At 43.2% G+C, this 22140-nt stretch overlaps 1 protein-coding gene across 1 annotated transcript in view; it reads right to left on the minus strand.

Moving 5' to 3' along the window:
- Positions 1-22140, minus strand: part of SLC5A1 (solute carrier family 5 member 1) — a 66202-nt gene that overhangs the window by 23894 nt on the left and 20168 nt on the right. Inside the window, exons 3-10 of the mRNA XM_011220146.3 lie at positions 17988-18092; positions 17320-17379; positions 16057-16161; positions 6211-6316; positions 5000-5080; positions 3542-3762; positions 3152-3287; positions 1661-1768 (exon numbers count right to left, since the gene is read on the minus strand). Coding sequence (XP_011218448.3) covers positions 1661-1768; positions 3152-3287; positions 3542-3762; positions 5000-5080; positions 6211-6316; positions 16057-16161; positions 17320-17379; positions 17988-18092 — 922 coding nt within the window. The remainder of the gene's footprint in view (positions 1-1660; positions 1769-3151; positions 3288-3541; positions 3763-4999; positions 5081-6210; positions 6317-16056; positions 16162-17319; positions 17380-17987; positions 18093-22140) is intronic.

Genomic DNA, 22140 nt, shown 5'->3' on the forward strand with positions numbered 1-22140 from the left:
TATTTATTTATTCGACAGAGATAGAGACAGCCAGTGAGAGAGGGAACACAAGCAGGGGGAGTGGGAGAGGAAGAAGCAGGCTCATAGCAGAGGAGCCTGATGTGGGGCTCGATCCCACAACGCCGGGATCACGCCCTGAGCTGAAGGCAGATGCTTAACCGCTGTGCCACCCAGGCGCCCCCCTTTCTTGATTTCTTGGTTTTGCCTCAGGTCATGATCTCAGGGTCCTGGGATGAAGCCCAGCCTCATTCTATGCGCTCAGCAGGGAGTCTGCTTCAAGATTGTCTCTCTCTCTCTCTGCCCCTCCCCACTCACTCATGCTCTCTCTCTCTCTCTCTCTCTCTCTCTCTCTGAAATAAATAAGTAGGGATGCCTGGGTGGTTTATTCTATTAAGCACCTGCCTTCAACTCAGGTCGTGATCCCAGGGTCCTGGGATTGAGTCCCACATCGGGCTCCTTGCTCAGCGGAGAGCCTGCTTCTCCCTCTGCCTGCTGTTCCCCCTGCTTGTGCTCTCTCTCTCTCTGACAAGTAAATGAAATCTTTTTTAAAAAATAAATAAATAAAAATAAAATAAATAAGTAAATCATTTAAAAAATTTTTAATCTCAAAAAAAGAGAAAGAGAAATAACATAAACACTCCCACATAGTTCAGTGTAATCCAAACCAGAACTCCAAAGAACCATCCATGTGACTCTTCTAATTGCAACCTTAATTAATAAGCAGCCCGGCTCAGTGGAATAGCTAATGATTACCCCCATTTTTATAGAATTTGAATGCAAAAGGTTTGCCCAAGGTCACACATCCAGTTTGTGGTTTTAAAAAAAAAATCTTGGATTCCAGCCTCGAGCACAGTTAAACAAGCCAGACACTGAGGTGCTGTGTGGCCTCGGAAAAAATCATTTTCCTTCTGTAGGTCTCAGTTTCCCTAACTATAAAATGAAGAGGTTTGACTAGATGGTCTCTAGGTTTCCTCTCAATGATAAAATTTTATAAGTTTATTGTAAATTTTCCTGATCAATACCTTTGAATTTTTAGTCTCCTGAGACCCCCTAACCTAATGAAGTTTGCACTCTTTGATCCAGAATTAGATTTTTCTTCAACATGAAACATAAATGGTAGCCCAACAGGCCCACCCCAAAACTCTATTCTGGACTCCAAGTATTCAATCGCCCAGTATAACACATTCTCTGTAATGAGAAGTTCCCTTGTCACCCATGCATTTACTGCCTCAGACTTCCTCATTCTACAGCTAAAACTGTTCTGCACTTCCCTCCAGGTTTTCCCTTGGAATATCAATTCATTCTCAAGGAAAAACTCCACATAGTTCAAGCTTTCATGTTAATGTCTGTTGGAAAGTTCCAAAAGATCTTCTAGATGAGCATGGAAAGGTTGTGTTTTTCACTAGCACATTTTCAGATCACCTCTTTTCCACACCTGACTGATGAACACATGCTAAGCCTCATAGAGTGCAACCAAATCATATGTCTCTTTTCCACTGAGGGAAAACATGTTCAAAAACTGAGAACACCAGAGGGAAGCCTTCCCTACTGGGCCCCCAGGCTCAGAAATGGCTTTTCCCCAGAGGGCCACACAAATCTACATAAAGTGGAAGCCAAATCAGCCTCCAAAGAAAGACTTTGCCAGCAGGATGACTCTCACCATTGGGCATGAGCTCCACCACCAAGGTTGGGTAAGCGATGTTGGTACAGCCAACTTCAGTACCACAATATTTCTTACATTCCGAGGGGACGGTGCAGGCAACTTTGTCTGGGGAAAGATGAAGAGCCATGTCAGCAAGAAGACATCAGGGAAATATTTCCAAGATTCACTTTCTTAAAATAAGGCTTCATACAGGACATTCCTTCCCAAGACCCTGAATTGGTTCCACAGAAAGTGCAGCTCCAAGCTGAGCCCTACCATGCCATGCCCCTACCCTGCTGGTATGACCATCTCCAAGATCTGACTGGGGAGAAAAGTGTTCTAGTCAGAGGAGGGGGGAAGTAAAGCAATGCTCAGTGTGGGAAGAGAGGGGGCACAGTCTTTAGACTTTAGCTAGGCCTCCCTTCAGCATAACAGTGACTATTGTATTGTTTCTCCTGAAGATCATGGTGACCTGTGGCTCCTAATTTTGAGGTTTATTTCCAGCAGCAATTCTGTAAATAGGATTTAGCACCCAGATGACTGAGGGACTTCGCCAGTGGAAGGGCTATTGGGTAGTACTTCCAAAATGTGAAAAAATCTGGGGTAGAGAAAGACAAGAAATAGCCTGAGAGGGGAAGGGGAAATGATCTAGAGACTTGGAGAAAATTCCAGTAACTTCTTTAGAATTAAGTCAACAAACATTTATTAGGTACCTACTAGAGATATATCATTTAGTGCTGTTCCATAGAGCGCTGATTCATGATAGCACTATCTCAAATAATTTTATGTGTGTTGTACCCATTACAACATAAATTATTCAGTTAGGAATATTTTTCTCAAGACAGATGAGCCAGTATGGGAGTGTAAGAGACCTATTAGGAACACTGTTAACCGCCAATGGCAGCAAGTGCCCCCAGACTACCTTGTCTTCATTTTGGGAGCTCACCAAAGTTTCACTCCCTGGTGCTCTTTTTTGCCATTATTTCATATTCCAGGAAACAGTTTTGACCTATGATGGCTGACCCAAAAAATGCAGCTGGCAATGCTGGAGAAGCCACAAAAGAGTCAAAAATACTCTATTACCCTAGATAGTAAGGCTCTTCAAAGAAATGGCCCAAGAAACAGGGCTCTGAGAATCAAGCAATTAGAGACTGGCCAGTGTCCTTTGACATTAAAGACGTCGTACACACTACCACAGCCTGAGGAAGACTGAGCAAAAAGTTAGCAAATATGAGTTGGAAGAAGCTACAGGTGGAGATGTATCGTGACTTCAGAGAATTTGCAAAAGGGGAGAAAGTAATTGTCAATGTGAGGAACCAGGGAAGAGAGCCCCACAGATTCTGTGACTTCAAGTTTTTCACTACATAAAGGGGGAACAATAATGCTTGGTAACTGTGGCAAGAAAAAAGAGGGCAGAAGAGGAAGAGGAGGGAGCTACAGGGCTTTAGAAGTGACACAGAGCCAGGAAAGTGGGAGAGAGTGGCTGCCGAGTCCAGCGAAAGGCATCACCTGTGTACAGGATGCGGCTGGTCATTCCTGTCATCACCATGAGGAACATGGGCAGCAGCTTCATGTACCCACACAGGATACAGCCAGCCTTCACATGAGACATGTTTTTGGCTGAGAGGCAGCGTTGCACAATGACCTGCCAGGAAAAGCCAGTAAGAGAGGGGTGCAGGCCAGAGACCTCTTAATGCCCTCTGGCTATCCTCAGTTCCCCTCCCACATGTCCTTGGTTCTTGGCCTGGCCTTAGTGATCCCCTTGTCACTAAGGCTCAGTGACCCCAGACCATATGAGCCCTGCCCTACCATACCCAACACCACAAGCCACAGACAGACAGAAGTCCCGGTAGAGACCTGGGGAACACCCCATCCACCTCACACATCCAGCATGGGTACCTGATCTGTGCACCAGTACCAAAGGGCAAGGATGGACAACCCAAAGATGAGTCCAGGCCAGGGCAGGTCCCCTTTGATGGGATCTCGGAAGATGTGGAAGGAGTCAGCTCTTGGTGTATAGCACTTTTGGTCGATGGTGGTGTTTCCATCAGTAATCACACTTGGAATGGCGTTCATGTACTTTGTCATGAAGGCGTCATACCCTCCCACTTCATAAAAAGCTGGAAAACATCAGCAACAAACACCCTAAAGCTCTCAACTCTTCACTCTGGTTTCTTCCTGCGGATGCCTGAGAAACCACCCTCACCGTGTGGCCTTAGGCAAGTTACTTTCCTATTCTGGGCCTCAGCTTTCTCATCCATGGAATGGGATTATTAACCCTGCCCAGCCTCCGGGGGTGGGGGTGGTGACTGTGAGGGTCTAAAGCAATAACCTGTGAAAGTATTTCAACCATAACCTTTTTAAAAAGGGAAAGTATTTGAATTACTAAAAGAAAGACCTTGGTTTTGAAGATTCAGAGACGTTTTTCCCCCTCACCCTTCACTGTCAGCAGCAGCCTTTAAAATCCTACACAGAGACCTAGAGACCCACAGACTCAGCCATACCAGCCCTGGTCACAGCAGCATGGTAGTATGGACAGAGAAAGGGTCAGGAGTCTGGAGCCCTGCCGCCGCTTTGCTGCATGTCCTTGAATAAGGCATTCCAGCCTCTGTCCTGCAGACCCCACCACCACCACCATCACCACTGGGGAAAACCAAATGGAAGCTCTTGGAAACAGAGAATAGAGAGTAGGTAAGAGGCTTCACAGGACCCACAGAGAGTATGGGCCCCCTTAAAAGACAAAATGCAATTTATACTCTCCCATAACAAGTACCTCTAGATCTAGGGTCTCCAGTCTTGTCTTTAGGATCTTACAGACAAACAAAATTTCAAAATTGGGGTCAGGGGCCCATATAGACTGGCTAATTTTTTAAATTTTGTCAAACAAGGACATAAACAAGAAAACGATCATTTACTATCATCAATTCATAAAATAAAGGACATTTAGCATCAAATATAGAAAAGATTAATCTGAGGTTTAAGACACAACATTGAATATATTTAGCCTGATGGATATTTAGATATATCCCTTTTTTTTGTCCAGTTTCTCTGTGGAGAGCAGACCATGTCATCAGAAGTGCACAATGAGGACTACTGGCTCAGTCCATCTAGAGAGGGCATCAGGGACTAGGTATTGCCTGGTTCAGGCCCAGCCTGAGATCTCCAGAGCTGAAGAAGGTTCCCCTGTACACCCACTATGGTTGCAAATCCAGGCTGGACCACTCCCCTGGGGAGGGCAGAGGATACCCAGCTCACTGCCTGGGCAAGCAACAGGCAGGGAGGCTATATTTGCTTTTTTTCTCCCTAGGCCTCTTGCTCTGCCTCCCTGTCTCCTCAGCCTGCCCCAGCCCCACTTACCATACCCAGTCAGGATACAAGACCCCACCAGCATGATCGCCGTCTGCAAAGTGTCCGTGTAAATCACAGCCGCCAGGCCCCCTAAACAGGCAAAGGAAATAACATGTGACCTCAGGTAGGAGGACCACCTGTCTGTGTGGTCCAGCCTACCTCTTTTGCCCACCCTCTGCCCCTCTCCCTCTGCACATCCTCTGAGCACATCCTTCAGTCACCTGCCTGCCTCTCCTTCCTTCCCTCCATTGTCTTGTTACAGCAATCTACTACCCAACATGTTCCCACACCACAGAAATGCTTGGAAGACCTTGGAAACAGAAGAATGTTTCTCCCTGTTTGAGGAGGAAGAGTTTGATGTGGCTGAAGGCAGAAGATGGTGCAAAGGAGACTCTATGGTAAGAACTTTCTCCCACAAACAAAGGCATGGAAAAACAAAGAGTCAACACCTCTACAAGGTGTTTGGATGTTACCGAATCCACACATTTTGAAGGGTTACTTCCATGCATGTCTGCTCTCTCTTTACTTAGACCATCTTAGTAACTTCTTGTCCCCAGAGCTTGGGGCTACAGCTGTGCAGCAAATTCCATTGCTGACCCTGGTCCCCCTATCAGGAACAGAGTAACACCTCTGCAAAGGTGCCCCCAACTGCTATTCCTGTCACCAGCTTCTCCAGTCACCTCTTGAGTCTTCCTCTAAAATCTCTTTTTTGTGTCACTCCCTCCCTTTCCACCTACAGTGCCTCCTAGCACCTCTCACATCAAATCCAAGGCCTCCTTCTGGCTTCTAAATCCCCTGCACTGTGACCTCTTTTGATCTATCAGGACTTATCGCTCCACACACACCTCAAATACCTCCCATTGACCACAATTCTCCAGCCAAACGCACCAGCTTGCTCACCCTGCCCCAGCCCCATGTCATGCCCATTCCTGCACCTGGCATTCCCTCTTTGGTTCTCCCAACTCAGCCAACTTCTATCCACAACCTGGAAGGCCAGTCCCTGCCCCACTTCCTAGAAGAAGCTACACTGACTATCCCAGCCAACATTGGAGTTTCTGTGGCCCACACCTAACTTGTCAGGGTCTGAGCATTGGGACTAAGCAAACACTCCATCCTAAAACTGTTTCTTGGGTGTATCTCTCCTCCTCAAGAGGAGAAGCTATGTCTCCTACTTCCTCCTCCTTTCCTGGGCTTCAGCTGAGTCTTTTGCATGGACTCACCTGTGATTGTGTAAAGGCCCGTGATTGCCAGTAAGAGAAAGATGGCCAGGTACAGATCCAGGCCCACGGCCATGTTGATAAATATGGCCCCAGAGAAGATGTCTGCCTGGAAGAAGAGAAGAGGCAGAGTTAGGGGTGAAGGAGGCCAGCTGGCTGCAGGCTACACCCAGGGCCTGGCTGAGCCACTTTAGCTGCAGAGACAAGGAGGCAAACTTGGAGGGGGTAGCAGAAGGTGTCTCCTGAGTAATGTCAATGCCTGTGATTTCTGGGCCCAGTGATGACCCCCAACCTGCTTGCCCTTTGGCTAAAATTCCCCAATTAAAAGTTCATATTTTTATCCCTGGGTAAGAATATGAAAGACAAGTACTGCACAATTCCACATATATGAGGTATCTAAAACACTCAAATTTGTATAATCAAAGACTATAATGGTGATTATCAGGGACTGAGAGAAGAAGGAAATGGGAAATTATTTATCAACAGGTATAAAGTTCCAGTTAAGTAAGATGAGTAGCCTCTAGAGATCTGCCACACAACATTGTGCCTGTAGTCAACAATAATGTATTTTACACTTAAAATTTGTCAGAAAGATAGATGGTATGTTAAGTGTTCTTACCACAACAAAATAAAATTAAAATTAAAATTAAAAAAAAAATGAACACCTCAGAGTCATGCTTTATTGCTAAGTTTCTCAACAAGCTTTATTCAAGATAATATAGATACCCATGGCAATGGGGAGGGGGGTAAAGATACCCTTGCCAGAGATCTGTGAAATGCTGGGTTAAATGAAGTTAAGACAGTTTCCTCATCACGCAACTTCCCTGAGCCTTTAATATACAGTATGTACTGTGAATCCCCAGGAGGGGAATATGGTAAATGATCCTTCACAAACTTATTTAACTACAGGACTTTGTTTGCCAAGGAATAACTATTAACACCTTGAGGTTCCTCCCAACTCATCTTAGACTGCTGACCTGAGCTATTCTCCATCATTTACACCTCAGTGTGCAAAGGTTTATCAGATCTATTCGCAAAAGCAAGTACTAAAGAGTCCATGAGAGGGAAACCCCACCCATACTCTAGAGTGGAGAGAAACTTTAGCAACCTCATAGTTTTATCTTCTCAGCCCAGATGGAGCCGACCTTGACTCAAACACAACCAGATCACCAATTATCTCTCACATGGCAGGCTTGCTTCTAGGTGGTTTTATCTAGATTATCTCATGAAACTTTACGGAGAAGTGTTCCCTCTTCACCCCCAAATTCACCAGTTATGTTCTTGATGCAGTTCTCTTTCTCCTGCCTGCCTCATTTAGCCTCATAAAAAACCTTCTACCTGGCAGGAAAGTGCAGTTGCTAATTTAAACCAGACAGAGAGTACCAGAGTCACCCAAAATGAATTTTCATGGCCGCTCCAAAATACTATCAGGATGGGTAGTATTAAGGGATGATCATAGTAAATCTTTTATTTTCAAATTGCTAGGTGTGAAAGAAAATAGAACCCCCCCACCAGATGAAATGCACGAGCTGTTTCGTTGCATAAAACCTAATATACTTCAGGGCGTGTAAAGGGCCACCCAGTCATAACCCTGGGAATGGTGTCCTTTCATCTCCTCTCCAATGTTAGCTTCCCCACCTTCTTACAGCTCCTTGGGGCCCTCCAGTGGCTCAGCTGCCCACCAATCAAATCTCCTATTCCCTGCCTCTATTAGTTGGCAGAGAGATTGTCTCACACCAACTCCAAGCTTATGTGCTAATGCACAACGCCCTCTCCCAAGATGGGTCTCCTGAAGACTGCTGTCTTAGCCCCCTGCAGATTCTCTAGCCCCAGGGGACCTAATGCCATTGTCCTTCCTGGTGGAGGAGGAGATGCAGAGTCAGATGGTAAGGAGAGAATGGAGACTTAGACCACACACACACACACACAAGGGCTAGTGGTCAGAGGACCTGGGTTTTAACACCAGTGCTGCCATTGTAGGCCTGAGTGACCTTGGATAAAACATGTCACCTCTCCATGTCTCTGTGTTCTCATCTTTAAAGTAAGAAGCTGACTCTGAGGGTTTATGATGCTCAATGGCTGGAAGTGGGAAAGTCTTGCAGCCAAAGAAAGCATTCCCCTCCCAGGTCGTGGACCTGTTCCATCCTATCCTCTAAAGCCAGAGAGGAAGAAAGAGCCCCTAGCTGCACATCAGCCTTGCTAAGCGTGAAATGGCCACTCCCTCCTGACTCTGCATTGGGATTGTGAAGAGTATTCATAATGTTGAACCCTCCTGTCCCATGCCTCTTTATCATCACATAAAGTTATTTCAGTTGACGGGACCCCAATTATTGATTCCACTTCTAACTTCAGGAGTAAATTCTGCCTGTAGAACTCTGAAAGCCAGCAGGAGTGCCTCGGGATGCTTGCCACACCTAAGCTCGCATTAGCCCAGGTGCTCTGACATTAGTCTTTGAATCCTAGGTGCCCAAACTTTATCTGCTTCACTAGGGTTTTCTTTCCTCCATACCCAGAGAATTTTATAGTTTACCAAGTGTTTTCAGGTACATTCATTGTTCTGAGACCCAAAACAAGGTAATAGGACAAATATACTGGCTCCACTCTACAGATGAGAGAGACAAAGTTAATGACGAGCGCAAGAGCTAAAATCTGGTTCTTTGTCTCCAAGTCCAGTGACTTTCCCACAACAGTAGAGGTAAGAGTTCTCTTTTCTGGAATATTTTCTGCAGAGAGCAAGATAGTTTATCATTAAAAAAAACACATTTTTTACTTACTTTTAAAATAAAATAGCTTATGGGTGTATTTGGGGAAAAAACAGCACAGAAAGTGATACATTGAAAAGTAAAATTGTCCCTACTTCCATCACTCGGACCAAAGGTGACCATTGTTGAGAACTTTTGGTCCACCAAAGGATTTCTAAATGTCTTACTGAAAAATACATGTCAACCATTAAGTTCCACATCCCCCCAAAATAATACTTATGAAGATGAAAACATGGAATAATGTATACAGTTTGATGCTACAATGGGGAAGAAAGATGACAAAACGGTACGCACATTCTGATTGCAATTCTGTAAAAGAAAGCACACATATGGGCAAAGCCACAATATGAAATATCTGTATTAGAGTCATGGGATTATGGGTGCTTTTCCACTCCAGATTTCTTAAATACCATTGTTCCATTTTTCTTATAGTTTCAAAAGTGGGGGTAACGGAAATTTTAAAGCACATTATATTCTTTAAGGCTATATAAATATACATATATATGTAGTAAAAATATAAAAACAGACAAGAATAAAACATACCAAGTTTAAGACATGTATAACTTTTAAGAGGGAAGGAAACAGGGTCAAGAAAGGTAAACATAGGGGCGCCTGGGTGGATCAGTCAGTTAAGCTTCTGCCTTCAGCTCAGGTCATGATTCCAGGATGCTGGGATCCAGCTCGCATTGGGCTCCCTGCTTAGCAGGGAGTCTGCTTCTCCCTCTCCCTCTGCCCCTCCCCTCTGCTTGTGCTCTCTCTCTCAAACAAATAAATACAATCTTAGAAGAAGAAGAAGAGGAAAAGGAGGAGGAGGAGAGATAAGCCTTCCATCATATCTGTAATGTTTTATTTCTTTTCTTTAAAAAAATGACAGATTTTTTAAGGTCTATAGAATCTGGGATGGTATTTGCTATATTAGTCTTTGTACTTTTCCGTATGTTTGAAGCATCTCGTTATTTTTTTATTTATAAAAGTAGGGGAACAAGCATGGATAGAAAAGAACTCTCCTATAATCCTATGAGACCATTTGTTTCACAGCTCTTCCCAGATTGCTCCTTCTCTAAACATCTCTTATCCCTTAATAAAGAAAAAAAAAGGGAAAGGAAGGAAACAAGCAAATTTCCAATGATGCTATGCAAAACCAACTTGAAATGAAATAAAAAATTATCATATTCTAGACCAAGGGTCAGCAAAGCTTTTCTATGAAGTTTCAGGTAATAAATGTTTTAGATTTTATACTCCATATAGTCTCTGTCCAACCTGCTCAATTCTGCAGTTGAAGCATGAAAGCAGCCATAGACAATACATCAAGTGGGTGTGACCATGTTCCAATAAAACTATATCTACAGGGGCGCCTGGGTGGCTCGGTCAGTTAAGCATCTACCTTTGGCTCAGGTTGTGATCCCAGGGTCCTGGAATCAAGCCCCACATAGGGCTCCCTGCTCACTGGGGAACCTGCTTGTCCTTCTCCCTCTGCCTCTCCCTGCCACTTATGCACTTGCTCTCTCTCTCTCAAATAAATAAAATGTTTTTTTAAAAAAAAAAACCTATATCTACAAAAACAGGCAGTTGGATTCAGCTCAAAAGCTTTGTTCCCATCACTTTGAAAATTTGGCTGAACAATGTGCATGAGACTCATGGGGAGTAATAAAATTACAGATTCAGTTGGGAAATCTCTTTGAGTAACTGAGTCTCTGACCATGAAACTTGCATAGATTACTTGTCTCAGCTCTGACGCTTTGAGATCCTATGATTTTATATATGTGCTTTGTGGCCCATTCTGGTCTGAGTTATATCTGAGCACCCAATAAATCCTGCCTGGCAACGGCATTTGAGATGGAGAGCCCCATTGCTCAAATTTCTCTTTTCATTTGTGAAAATGAATGGCTCAGGTAATGAGTATTCAAACCTTAAGTAAAAGCCAAAGCCCTTATTCTCACTCAAGGATCCAAAATGGACAGTGGAGTTGCTGTAAAAGTTTATTGCAGTCACGTTAATAGCCCCAGGAAATATAAACAGGGACATTTGGTCATCACATGCAATTCATAAAATCTGAGGCTTATCTCAAATGATTGTGCACACTTAAATAAGATACATGATACTGGGAAATTTTACAGAGCAGAATGCTTCTCAGAACTTGATAAGCCAGGAAGGGGACAGCAGGGAGACAATAAAATTCAGAGGAATACTTGGAGGACTAATCAAATCTGGGTCTCAGAGCCCAAAACCTGGCCACAAGTTGGAGCCATAGCCAAGATTCTACACCACTGCTGCTCAATGGCCTGGGTTATATCTGGGCCCTGCACCTGAAATGCATTTTCTCTCCTATCAATCACACACACACTGGGTCCCTACATCTTCCCTCAAGCCTTCCTGGCAGGTCCCTAGTTGTTTCTTGTGTGGACTTGGATCTCATAAGGCCACCCTTGTTCTCTTCTTGCTCTTCACAAACTATCCATGCCTCTACATACAAACAACAAAATTGATTATCAATCTTTGTGTGCAATGTAAATAAATACCTATCTTACTTTGTTAACTAACAATTCTTTTCTTTTGTCCATGAACTTTGAACTCATGTGTATCTTAATGTGAGCTCCTAGAAGTACATTCAACATCAGTGTAATTATTTTAATGATTTCATGCTTTATGACTCATGATGAACTGAAGTCAGCCAAACTTATAAAGACAAAGTCTCACGTGTCAACCCTTCCCTGCCCCTCCCCTCTGCCTTAATGTCCCTCCTTCAGATCCTTCATATGCCAGTGTGCAGTCAACGCTCTCTCCTCACAATCCTCTCAAATCTTACTCATGCAAACTTGTTCATATTGTAAGGTCATTTAACTGACTATCTTAATTTTTCCCAAGGTCTTGAATTTTGACTGACTCTGTACTAAAGGAATGAAAGATTTAGAAGTCAGGGGCCACATAATGCCAAAGGTTTTGAGTCAATAACAGGGACCCTGCTGTTCATCCTAGTTCTGCTACTGTTTAACCCCACAGAGTCCCTTCCCTTCTTGGGACCTACATCTCTCCAGCTATAAAATGAGAGCATAGGACATAGGACTAGATGCTCGATCCCATTCCATCATGCTATGCCTTTATTGCATCCAAACATAGAGCAAAACTGTGAGAAGAACACAGACTCTGGGACTAGAGAAACTGGATTCCAATCCTGGTTTTGCCATACTCTTGCTGTGTGACTTGGGACAAACTACCTAACCCCTCTGAGACTCCATTGTCTCAGCCATGAAGTGGAAAATAAAACAGAAATCCTTACCATGCAGTACTCATGTGAACTGGAGATGAAATAAGTAAAGCCCTTCTTGGAAACTAAGCAAAGAGACTGACATTAAATAAAAGGCAGCTATCATCCCTCTTACACATTATTCAAGAGATTGCTGCCTCTGGGCAGTAGCTGGAGCAGGTAGGATGCCGGGCTAGGCCTCTAGCAAGGAGCCCCAGAAATCATGCAGAGAGGGAGAAACCTATAGCAAGTACTTTTCGAAAGCAAAATTCAGAAAAACCTGATAGCTGGGGGAAGGGCTCCATCAGGACTTGAGCTGAGCGAGACTGCCTCTCAGTTATCTGGGGGCTCCCAAGTCAAGGAGGTTTAATCAGTAACCTGAACAATAGGTGAGGTGATTGGAAGGCAGGGAGAGAGGTTGGGCATTTAGTTTATTTATATGACTACCCCACACCAGCTCCAAGGACAAAGAGTACCCTTTCCATGGCAACTATAGTGAATAGACTTTTACCTGCTTGAACTGTGGACTTGGAGAAGGCTTGATTCCAAGAAGGGGAATCCCAGTAGCCTCCTCTACATGCTTATTAGACAGGTACCACCTCACAAGCTGAACCAAGGAGCAGTTCCCTCGCCAACCCTCACCTAGCTCCAGGGTGACCTCCTCTCCCTCCTTGCTTACATTCTTTTTTCTCCTCTCACATTTGCTCTTCTTTCCTTCAGGAAGCCTGATTTCTCCATCCCTCCCAACATTTCCCAGTCTAGGTACTGCACACTGATATCTAACGACATAGCGCTGAAAAGCCCAGGGTCATCATCTTATAACTAAAAACTGTCCCTGAAAGAGGGGAGGTAAAATCATCACACTGCTGGCAAAACACAAAGGCACCAGTCAAGGGCAGTAGCAGTTTGAGTCAGGAAGCTGGGCAGGGAGGGAGCAGTACTCTGGGAATCAGTCTTAACTCCAAGACAAAGTTCTATCAGCCCTATAGGCAACAGAATGTTTACACTGAGTTGTATAAAAATGTATGTGCAAGACCATTCAATGAGGAAATAATAGTCTCCTCAACAAATGGTGCTGAAAAAGTTGGTACAGCCACTTTGGAAAACAGCATGGACGTCCCTTAAAAAGTTAACAATTGAGCTACCCTATGACCCAGCCATTGCACTACTGGGTGTTTACTCCAAAGATACAGACGTAGTGAAGAGAAGGGCCATATGCACCCCAATGTTTCATAGCAGCAATGTACACAATAGCTAAATCGTGGAAGGAGCCGAGATGCCCTTCAACAGATGACTGGATTAAGAAGCTGTGGTCCATATATACAATGGAATATTACTCAGCCACGAAAAAGAACGATTTCTTAACATTTGCTGCAACATGGACAGCACTGGAGGAGATAATGCTAAGCGAAATAAGTCAAGCAGAGAAAGACAATTATCATATGGTTTCACTCATTTATGGAACATAAGAACTAGGAAGATTGGTAGGAGAAGAAAGAGAAGAAGAAAGGGGGGTAAACAGAAGGGGGAATGAACCATGACAGACTGTGGACTCTGGGAAACAAACTGAGGGCGTCAGAGGGGAGGGGGGTGGGGGAATGGGATAGGCTGGTGATGGGTAGTAAGGAGGGCACGTATTGCATGGCACTGGGTGTTATACGCAACTAATGAATCATGGAACTTTACATCAAAAACTAGGGGTGTACTGTATGGTGACTAACATAATATAATTTTAAAAATATTATTAAAAACAAATGGTGCTGAAAGAACTGGATATACATATGCAAAACGAGTGAAGTTGAACCCCTGCTTCACATCATATACAAAAATTAACTCAAAATGGATCATGACTTAAATGTAAGAGCTAAAAGTGTAAAACTCTTCAGAGAAAACATAGGGGTCAATCTTCATGATCTTGGATTTGGCAATGGATTCTTAGAAATGACAGTAAAAGCATAAGCAAAAAAATAAAAGTAGATAAATGAACTTCATTAAGATTTAAAACTTTTGCACCTCAAAGGACATTATCAAGAAAACGAAAAGAAAACCTACAGAATGGGGGGGGGGCGGATATTTGCAAACTTACCTGATAAGGGCCCAGTACCCAGAACATACAAAGAATTCTTTCAACTGAACAACAACAAAATAAATAAAAATAAAAAATAAAAAAATTTTAAAAATATGTGCATGTAGCCCAGGACTAGGGCTGGGAGGTAATGGTACAAAAGAGAAAAATAATTATGGTAAGCTGAAGATATGGATATTTCCTTTAAAGAAAGTATAGTCGAATACAATGTGTAGACTTCATTTAGATTCTGATTCAAACAAATCAACTATAAGAAGACATTTTTTATATAATCAGGAAAATCTGAATATGGACCAAGTATTAAACCACCTAAATTAAGAAATGCCTATAGATTTCGTTATGTGATAATAGCACAGCGGTTATGTTTTTTAAAAGTCAAAGGTGTATTCTGAAAAATTCACAGTGAAATGACATAATGTCTGGAATTTGACTTAGAATACTGCTGGGGGAAAAAAGTAGAAGAAATAGATGAATAAGAATGACAAAATGGGGGCGCCCGGGTGACACAGGGGTTGAGCATCTGCCTTTGGCTCAGGGCGTGATCCCGGCGTTATGGGATTGAGCCCCACATCAGGCTCCTCTGCTATGAGCCTGCTTCTTCCTCTCCCACTCCCCCTGCTTGTGTTCCCTCTCTCACTGGCTGTCTCTCTCTCTGTCAAGTAAATAAATAAAATCTTAAAAAAAAAAAGAATGACAAAATGATAATATCATTGTTAAAGCTGAGTGATAAGTACTAGGTCCACAAGTGTTCATTATACTATTCTATCTCTGGGTGTATATGTTTGAAATTTTCCAAAATAAAAAAAATTGCAAATGTTGTTTAATATTGTTGTTGTCTTGGCTTTAAGTGATCAGGAAAATAAAAGCGCTAGCAGCTGCTTTTTCAGCACACCACCTAGCTAGAGCAGAAGGCTCATTTCTGATCCAACCTGACTCAAATTTCATCTAGGACAGATCTTTTGCAAGATGTTGAGATTGATCCAGTCTTACCTTTGGTGATGGATAGGGAAGGACAAGAAAATGGAGGAAAACTGATAATACTCAATGAGAAAAGTGATAGAGCAGTTAGCACTTTGTAACTCCTTATGTGGTCTCAGAAAATGTCACTTTTCTCTCAACCCTTGGATTTGGCAATGGATTCTTAGAAATGACACAAAAAAAGCATGAGCAACATCAGAAAAAAAAAAGATTAAAAAAATGATAACAGACAAGAAGCCTCGTGCAATGAAAAGGACAGTGAGTTGGAGACAGAAGTCTGGGTTCTACTCCTGATTCAGGATCCTGAGCAAATATTTTCAATACCCAGTTTTCATTTCTCTGTCCATAAAAGAAGAGGGAAATTTTCTGAGGTCCCTTCAAGAGTTGTCACTGACTGCCCATGTTTAAGTGTATTTACAACATCACCTAGAGCCAGATTCTGATCCCTTCAGGCACAAAGGCTCACAGCTAACTCTAAGGTTAGAACCAGCCCTTAGATATTGCTAATTCCCTTTCAATCTTCTATTGAGAACAGTTTTCACTAAAACTCCTTGAGCCTGTTTATGTTTTTAACCTTCCACATGGTGGAGGGTAAGGAGTTCTATGTGTTGACTCCTTGATGCATGAAATAGGAATTCACCCTAAGAAGCAATAAGATCTAAGGGACCACGTTAATAGAAACAAACACTGCTGGCCCTTGGTGGGTCAGTATGTGCTGAGGAGCAGGAAAGGGCAGGTTCTGAGACAGCTAATGTCAGTCCCCAGGGCAGTGGACTCACCGAGACCTTGGTGAAAATGTAGAGTAACAGGGACAGAACAGAGAGGTAGATCTGGATCCGCTTGCCTCCAAATCGCTTCCTCAGGTACTCTGGCATTGTCACCACCTGCATGGGTTGTAAGAGAGGTCATTGCTAGCCAAAGTGACCAGAAGACTCAGAGCAAGCAGCACAGTGGCATCCACCATGGCATCAGAAGTATGATCAAGGGTTAATCCCCATGGGCCAGAGAAGTCTGTAAGGTAGCCAGATGGCCCCCATTCTACAATCCCTTCTCAATCCCATATGCCCTACAACTGCAAGGGTAGGGTATTTTCCCAGAACATTGAAGGTGCCCAATAGACACGTTTTTAAATGAACACATGACTATACATAACCAAGAAAGTAGATCTTTGCCCTGGAGGAGGGGGTGATAGATATACATTCTTATATAGAGTGCCTACTGTGAACAAGACATCATAACAATGGTAGCATCTTTTCAGTGCACCAAACAAAGTTGCCAGGCTGGGTGTGTGCTTCCCCTGCTCTGCACCCAGGCTTTGCCAAGGACTGTGGCTGCAGGCCTCCTCAACTGTTCTCCCAGTTCCTTTCTGCAAATTCTGACTGTACTTCTGTCTCACTCTCTCAGCCCTGAGCTTGCTGTCTTCTGGGATCACATACGTATCACCAATAGTCTATGAGCCTCCAGAAGATGTAGTCTGCCCTGTGTTTTTTCTGTCTTGCTTTCAGCTCCTAATGTAGGTTTTCATTATATCTCACTAAACAGGTGCCACCAAAGCTGTCTTATGTAAAATGTCAGAGAGATTTAGTCAAGAGATAGAGCATGCATTTGATAGTTGAGTACTAGCTGCAAGAGCTACTAACATACGTGAAGGAAGAGGAAATATAGTTCTTTTTCTCATGCTGCTTCCCTTCCAGGAGCAGAGGCACACAGCCATATACCATGAGCAAATGCACGGCAGTGCCTTGCAAGTGCACACCCAATGTGAGGGGACATGATGCTTAAGGGGGCTGTGAATAGAATGAGGTTGTTTAGAGGGCTTTTTAGACAGTCAACTCAGGGCTGAGTGGATCTGTTGAATGCCCCTAAAGGTAGTCAAAAAATGTTTAACCTGGAAAAGAAAACCAAGACACAGGTGTTCTCTGCCATTTATGTTATAAAGTATCCTCTGCCTTTCAGGAGGAAGGAGCACATATTACATATGTGCGTGTATAATATATATATGCACACACTCAGCAGGAAATGGAATAACAGCAGATACTTACCCCGGCCTTAATGTAAATGGGAACAAACACCCAGCCCAAGACAACCACCCAAATCAGGGCCTGAAACAAACAAAAAAATAAGCGGAGTCAACCCAGGAGGAACCTTAGCCCATTCTGCCGTCTGCCCTCAACTACTATAGGAAAATCACCAAGTAATTTCCCTTGGGCCTCTGGGGACAACTCTCTAAGTAGCCATCAGAAACTGAAAGAGGACTTTGCTGCCTGATTGGCTAATAGGAATGGCAGCTGGGCAATAGTGGAGGGGACCCCAGGGGGCTGCCCACTGACATCATAGCTCCTTTTGCCTTTTCTCTGGTTTACAAGGAGTAAAATACCACTTAGAGAACTTTTAGATAATAATAAAGATAATGGAAATTTGGTGGTAAGAATTTCCAAACCTCCAATGTGGCCAGAGGGTACAGGACTACTTGGATTTTCAAGAGAAGAAAAAAATAGTATTGCCATCATTTCAGTGGTTTTCTCATGCTACTCTGGTGGAAGGGGAGCAGGACCATGGAGCTCCAGATGCTGTGCCCCTCCTCCATCTGCATCAGAGGGTGGCTCTGGTTGGTTCCCTAATACTTAAAGCATCTCTAAGCATAGATTGAACCGGCTGACAGCTAAATCTCCTTCCAGCTCCAGGACACAGTATCTCTGATGTTACTCACATTCCATTCAAAGCCTCCCATGGCAATGCCTGATGCAGCTCCTGTCCCTGCCAGCCCCACAAAGTGGCCACTTCCAATGTTACTGGCAAAGAGAGATGCTCCAATCTGGAAACACAAAGAGAAAGTCTGGTAAGGACTCTATGCTCCACCAGCCCACTCAGAGGTAGACCAAGCAGAGAAGAGACATGTCACCCACAAGAAGGACAAGAAAGAGCAGAGGCAAGTTGGGAACTTGACTGCATCTCTGTAGGGACCATTGATTCACAAGGTGGATGTGGGGTCTGGGGTAATAGTGAAGATGAAAAAGAGAGGACTGGGGAAGAGGCAGTGTGCATCCCCAAAGCAGATCATCTGTAGGTCCTTTGTCAGCCCAATGGCCAATAACAAAGAAGACGTGGGAAACCCCACAGCCCACAGAGCCTTCCTTATAAGTCTTCCAAGAGTCTGTCTGCTCAGAAACAGGCCCTGTCATTCATCTCTGTGTCCTCCATCTCTGTGTCCTCCAATACTTCTGACATAGGACCTTGACCAATACTGACTTTCAGTAAATGTGGACAGTTTTGATAAAAGGACTCATTTAAAGGAAGTCTCTGGGTCTTAGTCCTCCCACTTATCAGAGAAGGCAGGGGGTAGAGCCTATAATTTACAAATGATTCCTAACTATTAAATTCTATGATCCCCACTGGATATTATATAAGACTGATGAATCACTGACCTCTACCTCTGAAACCAATAATACATTATATGTTAATTGAATTTAAATAAAGATTTTTAAAAATTCTATGATCCCATGTGCCCTCAAGTAACATGAGATGCTAGTAATGATAACTCTAAATCAATATAGTATTTTTATTTTTTATTTTTTACAAAGGTCTCCTAGACACCGTGGACACATGCACAAAACACTGCATTTTTCAAGGATATGTGCATATCTAAATATATAGGTTAGAAGACAGATTGGAAGGATATATATTAAAAAAAACTGAGAGTGGAAGCCTAGAAGGAAAAAGGTAGATGAAGGAGAAAACATCAGGTACAACAAGAGGAATCTTGAACTAACCAATCATGATACTGTGCCATCAACTCAACTGCATCTGAAGTCCAAGAGAACTCTAGAAAGTTCTAGAGTCCTTCTGTACACAGGAGGAGAGGGATAGCACCATTTGATAAGTACCAAACTAGTATCACTATCCTCATTCTTGCTGAGCAATGGGGGAAGGTTGGTAGTTATTTGTCTAATATCCCTAAGGTGGAACAAATCTGGAACAAAACATAGAACACTATTTCCCAAAAGACAGATTACTCCAAGAAACTGTACTAACTATATCAGCCCCTATTCCCAATATAAGACAATGGTTGCTTAGTCTTAACCAAATAGTTAAGTCAGAGATGGGGTTCCCTGAAGGCCAGGCCGAATATCTCTGGAATGATAAGATAATGGTATAAAAGTGCATTCATTAATTCACTCGATGAATATTAATTTAGTATCGACTCAATGTATCAACCACTATTCTAGACCCTGAAGATTCCACTGTGATTTCTACAGACAAAATCCATACTCTCCAGAAACTTATATTCTAACAGAGGGAACATAAATAAATTTTTTAAAAAGAGAGACCAGAGAACGGCGAGTAGAGAGGATGTGATAGAGTAATTCCACCTGGAGAGTCAGGAAAGATCCCTCTGTGTGGATGACCTCTAAGTTAAGATTGAAGTGATAAAAGAAGTCCACTATGCCAAAATCAGAAGGAAAGTAGTCATAGTTGAGAAACAAAAAGAAGGCCAGAGTGGCTGGAGTGCAGTAGGCAAGGAGGAGGGTGTTGTGAGATGAGGCTGGGAAGTTGGGCAGGCATATGTCATGTAGGTCCTAGCAGGCAAGGACAGGAGGTTTGGGATTTTATTCAAAGTGTGGGAAGCCACTGGAGGTTTTTTTGGGGAGGTGGGGTTGGCAGAGGGAGAGGAAGAGAGAGAATCTTAAGTAGGCTCCATGCCCAGCATGGGAGCCCGACACGGGGCTCGGTTTCACGACCCTGAGATCATGACCTGAGCCAAAATCAAGAGTCAGATGCTCAACCGACTGAGCCACTGAGGCGCCCCAACACTGGAGGGTTTTAATCAGTGGAGGGACAGGACTTTAATTTGCTTTTAAAGATTGTTCTCAAGCACGTGGAGAATGTAGTGCTGGGGGTAGGGGGGAAAACAGAGAAACTGTATGGAGGCTAATGCTGTATCTACATGAGAGGACAGTGGCTTGGTCTCTAGTTGTAGCAGTCAAGACAAAGGCAAGTGTAGAAATTGGAGTGTGTTTTAGAAATAAAGTTGACAGGAGTCCTGAATCTAGGAATTACCCTTGACGGATCAGATGTGGGAAATGAGGGAGAGGGTAATCAAGGGTAACTCCTAGATTCAGGACTTGAGTGGGTGGATGCCATTTATTAAGAGGAAAATGGATCCATAGATGAGGGGATAAAGAAGATATGGTAATCTATATATATACAATGGAATATTACTCAGCCATAAAAAAGAATGAAATCTTGCCATTCGCAACAACTTGAATGGACCCAGAGAGTATAATACCAAGTAAAAAAAAGTCAGTCAGAGAAAGACAAATATAATATGATTTCACTCATATGCGGAATTTAAAAAACAAAACAAAATAATCAGAAAAAAGAGACAAAAAAACCAGACTCTTAAATACAGAGAACAAATTGGTGATTGCCAGAGGGGAGGTTGCAGGGGATGGGTGAAATGGATAAAAGGGATTAAGAGTACACTTATCTTGATGAGCACTGAGAATTGTATAGAATTGTTGAATCATTATATTGTACACCTAAAATTAATAAAACGCTGTATGTTAATTATACTTGAACTTTAAAAAAGAAGAAGAAGGGGACATTGGGAGGAAAGCAGTCTGTTAGAGACATTCACCTCTTTCTCCTCAAAGCTTGGTGGCAGTTAAAAGTGTACTTTTAGTCAGAATTCCCTTCTGCATGTAGCCTGCCTGTCCTGGCCCATTATCTTTTCATTTATCATCTCTCACTTGATAAATTATTAAGCCTAATGTTATACTATTAAGAGCATAATTATCAGTAATGATTAACTGCCTTAGATTAACCTTAAGTTCAAGGAGTCCTCTCCAACATTCCCCCAAAGGGGCACATTGGACTTTAAGCAGTTGCAGGCTTTCCTGAGGTACCCCTTCACCCTCTGATGGAATGGGGGCCAGGAGAGCTTTGGGAGGTAGCACATGTCCTGCCCAGATTCAGTTAATTTCTGTCATGGCCACTACTATTCTCCCAGTCACTTGCTTTGGCTTCATTCTGGATGTCCTCCCTTCACCCCATGGCCTTCACACAATCATTTACCAAAACCCTGATTCTGCCTTCACAATGTTAAAGGCACCTAGCACTTGTTTTACTGCCCTTGTACAGGAGGTGATTTATCTCTCAACAGGCTTCTAGATGCTCTTGTCTCCCCTTACCTACATGGCCAGTTCCACAAAACACAACTCTTATCAAGCCACATTTCCGTATTCAGAAACCCTCCCCATCCCGCAAATGGGCCTGCCAAGCTGTCTTCCTGGAATTTCCAGGTTTAAAGATGTAGTCCTCTGGGCGCCTGGGTGGCTCAGTCAGTTAAGCATCTGCCTTTGGCCCAGGTCATGATCCCCTGGTCCTGGGATCCAGCCCTATGTGTCTGGCTCCCTGCTCAGTGGGAGCCTGCTTCTCCTCCCCTCCCCCACCCCCACTCATGTTCTCTATCTCTTAAATAGATAAATAAAATCTTTTAAAAATCTATTTTAAAAAAGATGTAGTCCTAGGAATTCAACAAGATTTCAAGTTCAAGTCCCCTCCAGTGAGAAGTATGAAATTAAAAATTACAGTTTGAATACTTTCTTGATCTCTTACTATCTGTGTGATCATAATATCTGTGAGCTTCAATCTTCTCTCACACAGGGTTATTCAGGAGTCAAATGAGATTATGAATCAGTAATGACTGATGTTTAGCTGGCCCTCAATCAGAGTCCTTTCTCTCCTCCAAGAGGACAAAGACAATTCACAAGAGCTACAATGGACACCGTTATAGACTGAATTGTGTTCTGCAAAAATTTATGTATTGTAGTCCTAAACTTCTAATGTGACTTTATTTGGAG

The sequence above is a fragment of the Ailuropoda melanoleuca genome, chromosome 12 (genome assembly GCF_002007445.2).
Source record: "Ailuropoda melanoleuca isolate Jingjing chromosome 12, ASM200744v2, whole genome shotgun sequence".
In the NCBI taxonomy this organism is placed as follows: Eukaryota; Metazoa; Chordata; class Mammalia; order Carnivora; family Ursidae; genus Ailuropoda; species Ailuropoda melanoleuca.